The 9,997-nt window shown below is 29.5% G+C and overlaps 2 protein-coding genes across 2 annotated transcripts in view; one reads left to right on the forward strand and one right to left on the reverse strand.

Moving 5' to 3' along the window:
- The first annotated feature begins 81 nt into the window (after window positions 1-81).
- LOC111685052 (small RNA 2'-O-methyltransferase) overlaps window positions 82-9,997 on the forward strand; it is a 12,230-nt gene continuing 2,314 nt past the window's right edge. Inside the window, exons 1-2 of the mRNA XM_046953863.1 lie at window positions 82-408; window positions 476-553. Coding sequence (XP_046809819.1) covers window positions 253-408; window positions 476-553 — 234 coding nt within the window. The 5' untranslated portion in view covers window positions 82-252. The remainder of the gene's footprint in view (window positions 409-475; window positions 554-9,997) is intronic.
- The window catches only part of LOC111684917 (glutamic acid-rich protein), a 6,922-nt gene continuing 182 nt past the window's right edge, over window positions 3,258-9,997 (reverse strand). The window contains exons 2-5 of the mRNA XM_046953862.1: window positions 7,499-8,608; window positions 6,889-7,044; window positions 4,632-6,802; window positions 3,258-4,558 (exon numbers count right to left, since the gene is read on the reverse strand). Of these exons, the coding sequence (XP_046809818.1) occupies window positions 3,806-4,558; window positions 4,632-6,802; window positions 6,889-7,044; window positions 7,499-7,946 (3,528 nt within the window). The 5' untranslated portion in view covers window positions 7,947-8,608 and the 3' untranslated portion in view covers window positions 3,258-3,805. The remainder of the gene's footprint in view (window positions 4,559-4,631; window positions 6,803-6,888; window positions 7,045-7,498; window positions 8,609-9,997) is intronic.

A 9,997-nucleotide genomic window follows, 5' to 3' on the forward strand; every position in this document is an offset into this window, starting at 1 on the left:
TGCCGGCTGCAGTCGTAATTGTAATCCCACACTATTACAGCTCCAAACATTATGTTTGGTTCATTCCAGTGTGATTCTTTTGCAATTTAAATGTAATCTATTCTTGCCGGCACTATTGTGAATGATATCAATAACTGTTTTGCAACAACAATTTGTTTACAATTATTGCTTTCTCAGCTTTAATTTAAGGAAATTCTATTAGAACTTGTGAAAAGTGGTGAAATTTTATTAAAAAATAAAAGAAAAAGAAACATGTTTTCCTATAATTTACCTAATGGTGGCTTAAAAACAAAAACCTATAAAACACCCGATGGTCAAATAAAATTTGATCCTCCCGTCTATGAACAACGCTATACAACGGCCGTACGTATTATTGAGGATCCCCGCTGGAAGCAGCCATTGAAAAAGGTATTAAAATTTAAATATGTAGATGTAGTTGTTTGTGCAGACAATATCCATGTGTTTTCATATATAGATTGTAGATTTTGGTTGTGCTGAACTGCGACTTCTAACGTTGCTACGTCGTATACCCCATGTGGAGCATATTTTAGAGGTAAGATTACTTAAAAAATGTACCAGTTTAATTTAAATTATTCAAACTAAGCGGGCATGATAAAAACAATTCAATTTCAATGTAATTTATTTACTTACACTAGTCTGTTTACTTTTGTTTGAGTAAATTTTAGTAAAAAAAGTGTGATTTCCCTAAATTTATTACACTCACCTACGTAAATAATGTGTTGCCATTTCATTTGTTATATAAAGAATTAAAGAATTATTGGTCTTAAATTTTCAGACTGTCTGTCTGATGAAAGTATGAAGTAGGTTAGAAGAAAAAAAGACGATATTTCTATTTGTTTATCATTTTGTTATTAAAAATGACAAATTCTATAGGTATACATAATATGTTCCAAATCCACATACAGTCATGGTCATAATTATTTAGATAAACTGAAAATTTTGCTATGCCTTTGAATTAAAATTGAATTTTAATACTTTATTTGTAATTTTGAAACAAAAATAAAAAAGCCTTTCAAAACTGTTAGACCACAAGAATTCAAAAACATTAGTTTTCAATTACTATGAAATAGGTATAGAGCCTAACCCATTTTCCAAATCTACATACAGTCATGATCATAATTATTTAGATATACTGGAAATTTTGGTATGCCTTTGAATTTTGAATCGAAATTTAATACATTATTTGTAATTTTGAAAAAAATAAAAAAAACTTTCAAAACTTTTGGACCAAAAACCTCAGTTTTATGAACATAAATGACTACTGAACACTGAAATGTCTTTTCAAGGATATTCCACTAATCGTAAAAACGATTTAACATTAACCACAAACATAAATTCTTGTTATAGTTAAGCACTTTTTTCTCTCTCTATCAATATCTATCTATCTATCTATCTATCTATCTATCTATCTATCTATCTATCTATCTATCTATCTATCTATCTATATATCTACCTATATCCATCTATCTATCTATCTATCTATCTATCTATCTATCTATCTATCTATCTATCTATCTATCTATATATCTATCTATCTATCAATCGATCTATCTATATATCTATCTATCTATCTATCTATCTATCTATCTATCTATCTATCTATCTATCTATCTATCTATCTATCTATCTATCTATCTATGTATTTATTTATCTATCTATCTATCTATCTATCTATCTATCTATCTATCTATCTATCTATCTATCTATCTATCTATCTATCTATCTATCTGTCTATCTATCTATCTATCTATCTATCTATCTATCTATCTATCTATCTATCTATCTACCTATCTATCTATCTATCTATCTATCGATCTATCGATCTATCTATCCATATCTATCTATCTATCTATCTATCTATCTATCTATCTATCTATCTATCTATCTATCTATCTATATCTATCTATCTATCTATCTATCTATCTATCTATCTATCTATCTATCTATCTATCTATCTATCGATCTATCGATCTATCTATCTATCTATATCTATCTATTTATTTATCTATTTATCTATCTATCTATTTATTTATTTATTTATTTATCTATCTATCTATCTATCTATCTATCTATCTATCTATCTATCTATCTATCTATCTATCTATCTATCTAACTATCTATCTATCTATCTATCTATCTATCTATCTATCTATCTATCTATCTATCTATCTATCTATCTATCTATCTATCTATCTATCTATTTATCTATCTATCTATCTATCTATCTATCTATCTATCTATCTATCTATCTATCTATCTATCTATCTATCTATCTATCTATCTACCTTTGTAATCATCTATCTATCGATCTATCCATATATCTATTTATCTATCTATCTACCAATCCATCTTTCTATCTATTTATCTATCTATCTACCAATCCATCTTTCTATCTATTTATCTATCTATCTATTTATCTATCTATCTATTTATCTATCTATCTATTTATCTATCTATCTATGCACATATGTATGTACCTTTTAAGCCTAACTGATATTTATTCTCAAAAAGGATAACAAATCTGTACGTTTCCCTTAACATCAAATAAAATAAATTCACTAACATTAATTTATAATTTTTTTTCTTTATTTTATTGTGTTTGTTGATTTTAATTATTTTATATATTAAGATAATTTCTTATGTATTTTATATGTTTATAGCCTAAATTAATTTTAAAGGATATTTTTCTTTATTTTATAATGATTTTTCTGGTATTTTTGTTTTTTATTAATTTAAAAAGACAATTAATTCTACTTAAATTATATAAAGGGTTTTATAGTTAAAATAATAATAATAATAAAAATTAAAATAAATGAAAGTACAAATAAAACACTGACACAAAAATTAAAAACAAAAAATGAAAATATAAAATGATTTCAATGATAAAACTAATAACATAACTAACAATTTATAATTAATAATAAGATAAAAAAAATGTTAAAGAAAAAAACAATGAAACGTGAGCGCATATGTATTTAATGAAAAGGTTTTATAGGAGATGTAAATTTTTTTTCAACAAATTACTTTTGATTTAAACTTATAATAAAAAGTAGATTGAATTGAATTCAATATTGTTTATTTTTAATATAAAATGTAAATCAAATAGAAATTCAATCAGCAGCGAAACTTAAAATTAAAAATACCTTAAAATAATGAAATTTGTGTTTTTTTTTCTTTTTTAAATCCAATTTACACTTTTAATTAAGTTTATTTTATTTAAGAATTCTTTTGTTAATCGTTTTATTTACTAATTTGTTGTTGTTATGTTTTTGTTTGTTTGTTTTTAACTATTTTATAAAAAACAAATGTTTTAATTTATTTAAAAAGCCGGGGGCTTGAAAATGATTTATTTTTTATTGTTTAAATGGAGTAGAAGTATATAACTTTTGTAGGCATTTTGTAATGTAGACATAATTATTAGTTCTTGTTTTTATATTATAAAATTAAATAATAATAATAATAATGATAGCATTTTATAGCATTTAGTTCTAATTAACTATTATTTTATTATTATGTTTAATACTTTTTCATATAGATTTTTAAATTCCATTTCACTTTCTCTTTCAAAAAATAAAAAAAAAAAAAAAATTCATAACGAAATGTTATAGTTTCTTGTTGTTCATATTACAGAGATTAATTTTACAAATCAAAAAAAGTTTTAAAGGCTTTAAAAATAATGCATTTAAAGGGAAAACTATTATAATTATTTATATTGTAGTACAATATGTATAATAATATAAAAGTTGTATTTATGTATGTGTATTTAGTTGTGTATTAGTATAGGTTATTTCCTACAGTTGCGTGTATACATTGCCTCAGTGTTGATTTTCCAAACATCAGGACTAAAATTTGAATTTGAATCATCTTCCTGTAGACTTTCTGATGTTGCTAGATCAGTCTTCATTAGACAACGTCGTGTACGACGTTCCCGTTTGTTATTATTATTGTTGTTGTTAGTGGTATTGGACATATCTTGTTGATGTTGATCAATTTCACCCGCAGCCGAGGCTGCCGATGTTCCTGATGTTGTCGATGATGACGTCTTACGTCCCATGCTTTTAATGGCACTGCCACGTTTTTTAGTTGTTTTTGCTTTTGTTTTGTTTGCAGTTAATGAAGGTGATTTATATTTTTTCACTGTGGTAGCTGCCCTCTTACCTCTTGTTCTAGCACAAACGGGTGTAGCTGATAAAGTATTGCCGTTCGTATCTGTGTTAGAGGGTGTAGTTGTTACTTGCGGTGTTTTCAATATCAGCCTTCTGGAAGCTGTTGTTTTACTAGAGCTAGTTTTTGTATTACGCTTTGTAATTGTTCGCTGTTTTTGTGTGGTAGAAGAAGCTGTCGTTTTACGGCGTGTAAAATGTTCAGATGTTTCGGTAGCATCTGTTTCGGCATCATCTTCCTCAACAGCCTGCTGCTCTTGACAATCTTCTTCGTCTCGTTGATCGTCATCATCATTGTGGTTATCTTCTTCCATTTCTTCTTCAGCTTCCTTAAAAGCTTTAACATTATCACATTCATCCACTTCCATTTTGTTCTAATTTAATAAAAAAAAATATAAATTTTTATTATAAAATTACTTTTATCTTCTATAAATCTAAATCAATTACCTCTTGTTTATGTTGTTTTTCTTTATATTCCTTTTCCAATTTATTGGTCTCTTCCTCATATTCTTTTACCGAACGTCCCAAGATAGCTAGTACAGCTATAATATGAGCCGTAGGTTTGCCTTGATAACGTCTTACCAATGGCTGTTGTACTTCACTCAATTCCTCTTCACGATCGAACTCTTTTTCGGCTCGTTCTCTTGCTATTTGATCGGGATCTTGTGAGAGTATTTCAGCCCAAGAGAATTTTTTCTTTTTTGTGTCCTTTTTATCGGATTTCGAACGTAGATTCTTAGGTGATACACGATTCGAGAGTGTGCGCTCGTGGAATGGTGTACCGCCAACGGAGAGATTTTGCATTATATTCAATACCATGTTGCAGGCGCCATTGTTTTTGTTCGTCTCAAAGAAATCATTTTTATTTTCAATTTCCTCTTTAACGCGCACACAAGTGCGTTGTATTTCATGCATTTGCAGGTGCATTTCGCTAAGCGAATAGCCCAACTGTTGATACTCCCTTTCGAATAGACGACGGTAACGTTCATAGTCGGGACGTTCGTGGTAGGCCAGTTGACCCACCAAGTGTAGGTATTCGCCCAAATAGTTGGGCACTTGTTTACCATAGATTTGTCTCAGCAATTCTCGTACATCGGTCATGAGAAACTCTTTGGCACGATGTACCTTTTCCTGTTGCTGGTTAGTGGCCGCCTCCTTCCAGGGCAAATAGCCCTGAGACCAAAAGAGCAGGTTATAGCCTAAACATTCCATATCACTGCGCCTTGAGTGGGCGCCCATGTGAGCATCGCGGGAAGTAAATTCAAGAGTACCATCGTGGGCTCTACGTTGATCCATAACGAATGGACGATGAACACCATTGTCAATGAACTTTGAGGCTAAGCCGTAATCAATGAGGAAAATGCGTTCTTCGTCAATTTCAATCCATTCTGGTTCTTGCTGGGACGTGGCCTGATGCTTTTCTGTTTTGACTTTATGTTTATTGCTGTCATCATCATTAGCAGCATCGGTCGCAGCGCTGCAATGCATTTCGGCCACACGTTTATTATTGAGTCCTAAAAGCTTTTCCTGGCGCCTGGTCAAACGTCTTGAAGCCAAATTTGTGGTATATGTTTTCTTGGCCGTTGACTTAATGCTGCGTCGTATGGGTAGAGGCACAAATTCTTCGGACTCATCGTCCGAGGAGTTGGAATGCATATCACTAGATGAATTACTATTACCACCATGTCCATGGCTTTTCACTGAGACACCGTCTTCGTTAAAGAATTCCGAGTAACTGATACGTTTGGTAGGACGCAAATAATGAGATTTAACCATTTCATCGTATATGGAATTGGGTTTTTCACGACGACACGATCTCACCGGATTTGAGCCACTGTATTGTACAATATTGCGGGAAGATGTCTTTTTTGTATTTACTCGCTTATTTTTGTTGACGGGTGTCTCATAAGTATCCCTACTGTTGCTGTTCATGCTGTTTGTGGTAGCGCCATCATCGAAATCTTCATCCTCATCATCATTATCTTCTGCTGAAGATTCATCCTCTTCCTCGTCATCATCATCATCTTCTTCGTAATCACGATCAATATCCTTGCTATTGTAAACTTTACGCTTGACCACAAAATCTTCATCATCATCATTGGCTTCCTGTTCCGAGCTATTGCCACTATCTGTGGTCTGTTGTTTCTCCTCATAATGATCATCGTATTTTGAAGACTTTAAGCGTTGTTGCTGCTGCTGTTTGCCGCTAGCGGCATTAACTTCACTACCCTCATTGGAATAGTTGCTTAAAGACGTTGTTGTTGTTGTTGTTTTCTGTTTTTGTTGCAAATATTTACACTTTGATATCATAAGATTTTGGGCCTTAACATCATTGTGACAATAGCCTTTATCGTGTAAGTTCTCTAAAACATTTATGATGTGTATGGCCAGGGTTAATACGGATTTCTGGTGAACACGACATTTCTTTATTAGCGAATGCAGATCACGATCAAATCGTGGTAAAACCAAAAAGCGATATCGTGCATTGCCAAAATAATGCGAACCGGAAGCTATATAATCTGGTATACCCGAAGGTTCTCCCTTAGGTAAATTATTACAAGCAGCTGCAGTTTCTTCATGCTTTTCACTTGTAGTATTTTCTTCATTTTTAATAGTGCCTATGAATCAAATGGTTTTTAATTAAAGATAATATTCAACATATATTATTTATAACATGTTTGTTGTTTTTTTGTTTTTAACTTACAATTCTTTTTGGCAGTGTTCATAAGACAATGTATTTCGACAAACAGAGGCCCATTCGAATGTGGCTCAATTTTAACAACGAACTTGGCATTTTCGTTTGTAACCGGAATGCTGATGTTATCAGATGCTAAAAATATTTCACCAAAATTACCTTTGCCTGGAACAATTCAAAGAATAAATTAATGAAATGTATACAACAATAAATTTAAATATTGATTAATTGCATAAAAATACAAAATAATAATACACACGCGAAATAAGAAATAACAATTAAGAAAGTTTAGTTAGTCCAGACTATAAGATACCCTACAATTTTTGACATTATATCTCGATCAGCAAGATTTATTAGTTTACGTAGTTCATCTATCTATCTATCTATCTATCTATCTATCTATCTATCTATCTATCTATTTATCTATCTATCTATCTATCTATCTATCTATCTATCTATCTATCTATCTATCTATCTATCTATCTATCTATCTATCTATCTATCTATCTATCTATCTATCTATCTATCTATCTTTCTATCTATCTATCTATCTATCTATCTATCTATCTATCTATCTAGCTATCTATAAAAACATCTCAATCATCCACAATAAACTTACCAATTGGCCGTCCTAAACGCCATGGTTTCTGTGCCAAATCATACAAAACCGTACCATTCACCACCGATGGTCTCAGCGTATAGACAGGTTTGGGTGATTCAGTTACTGTTGAATTATTATCATTTTGCATAAGGCTTACATTTAAGGAGTTATTTAAGAGTATGGAGGAATTATTTGCTTGTTTACTAGATGTATTACGTGGTGTTGTTGCCAAACCCACTGGTGGACCATCATTCGATGAGGAATCTTCGTCATCATTTTCATGCCAATAACTATTATTAGTGTGGGAAGCAGCAGTATTCATGCGTAAATTTTTACTATTTGTTAGATTGGAATTACATTTACGTTTTCGTATATTACGTTGACCAGTTGTGACCGGTGTAACATGTTGTTGATGGTGATGATGATGATTGTTGTTATCATGACTTTCAATAACCCGCTTACCCATTTTGCCGCCGGTGCGTTAGGGTTTTTTATTTTTTGGGGGTTATGGCAAATTTTCACTTATTTCTTAATTGGCTGCCAATGTTATGGGCCGATAAGTGTTGTATGGTGGTGATTGGTTTAAGTTAAAACATTAGAATATCTTGTTTATTATTTTGTGGCTGCTGCACTGAGTAATTTCATCAGATTATTAAAATATTTTATTTCTTTTGTTGTGTTTAATGTTTTCCAAGCAATCAGTCTCTTTAAAATTATGTTTTTTTTTAATTTTTGTTTATAAAAAACAGGAACGTAGTTATTGTTTATTTTTTTTAACAATTAATAATAAATGACTGTAATTTTTTTCATTTTTATTAATTTTTTTTATTTGTTCTGTTTTGCCTCCCTTCTCCTGTTGTCAAACTCTTGCGTACAAAGTTGCCTTTTTAGTAGTATTTTCTGATTTGTTTTGTTTTTTTTTTTTTGTTTTCAGTACTTATGTAGGTATGTTGTAGTTGTTTTTTTATTTTTATCTGGGTATTTGTTTCCTCAGAGTTTCTCTGGCTTGTTGTTAGTTTTTTTAAGGTTTGTTTTGGCTGCTTGCATTCAAAATATACATAACGTTGTTTTTTTGTTTATAGTTATTGAAGTTGTTGTTGGGGTTTTATATGTTTTTGTAAAAATTGACTGTTGAGGGTATTTTTTGTTGTTGTTTTTTCATTATCCCATGTTTAGTTGTTGTTTAAGGTTAAAAAGTGTAAAATAAATGAAAATACATGAAAAGAAAATGTATAAAACAGAAATTAGTTAAACGGTTTATATTTAAAATTTTGTTTTAATACTTTTCTTTAACACACACACATGGTTGTATTTGTTATTTAAGCAGGAATTACTTAAGATTTAAATTAAATTAATTTAGTAGTATCAAAATAATTATCATTAAATAAAATTAAATAAATTTACAGGAAATTAAAAAGTAACAAATATTTCAAGTTCAAGGTTATAAAAAGTAGGTCAATGGTTTTATCATTTAAAATTTGTTATAGTAAAGTAAAATTAATAACATAAATTTAGAAAAAAGATTTTAAAATTCATTTTAGAAATTAGTTTTCTTGGCTCTTTTTAAAAGGAAAAAAATACTCCCTTAAATGACACCCCATAAGAAACGATAACTTTTTTAGTTTAATTCCATTTGTTTCATTTTCATTCTACAACACATTTGAAAATAAGTCGAGCAAATGTTTTATAAAAATTAACAAAATTTAAGAAAAAACTTGTCACACATTTAACTTTCTAAAATTGATTAAACAAATTATATTTCCACATTTTATTTCTTATAAAAATGTCTTTACATAGATAATTATTTTGGGGTAATTTTTAACAAAGAAAAACTCACAAAAATGTACAATAAAATAATCGTTTTTTTATACCAAAAAATTGTTCTCAAACACATATAATTATTTAAACAAAAAAAAAGTAAGGTATTAACACAGACAGCTCAAAAACATATTAAAATAAAAAAAAAACACAAAAAGGGGGAGCGAGGAATAATAGTCGCAAAACATTGCCGACAATACCGCTTTTATAAATGATGAAAAGAAAAAACATAAAATGTGAAAAATCAAACAAAAGGGAACAACAAAAACACACATGAAGAAACTGAACTAACAAGAAATAAAAAAAAATAATAACTGCTCTGCCACGACAAGCAAGTATGCCTCGGCAGCGACATCAGACCCGACACACATAATTACACACCGAAAAAAATATAAGAACGAATATTTCTTTAGCAAAATTTAATAATATTTTCACAAATTTCTTGTTTTTTTTTTTCATAAAATTTTGTTAAAAATTAAAATACCCCGTTTAATTTAATAATTAAACTATGCTGCTGCTAAAAAACACACACACACACATATATTCAGTTATTAATATATATTTTATTTTAAATTATCTTTTCTTTATAATTTTCTGTTTCATTTCCAACATGAACATTTTTCCTATCTATATTTTTTTTTCTTCTTTCCTTCTTTTTTTTCAATGAAAAAATTTTAGCCACATTTCACTTTTAATTAA

The sequence above is a fragment of the Lucilia cuprina genome, chromosome 6, assembly GCF_022045245.1.
Source record: "Lucilia cuprina isolate Lc7/37 chromosome 6, ASM2204524v1, whole genome shotgun sequence".
Taxonomy (NCBI): Eukaryota; Metazoa; Arthropoda; class Insecta; order Diptera; family Calliphoridae; genus Lucilia; species Lucilia cuprina.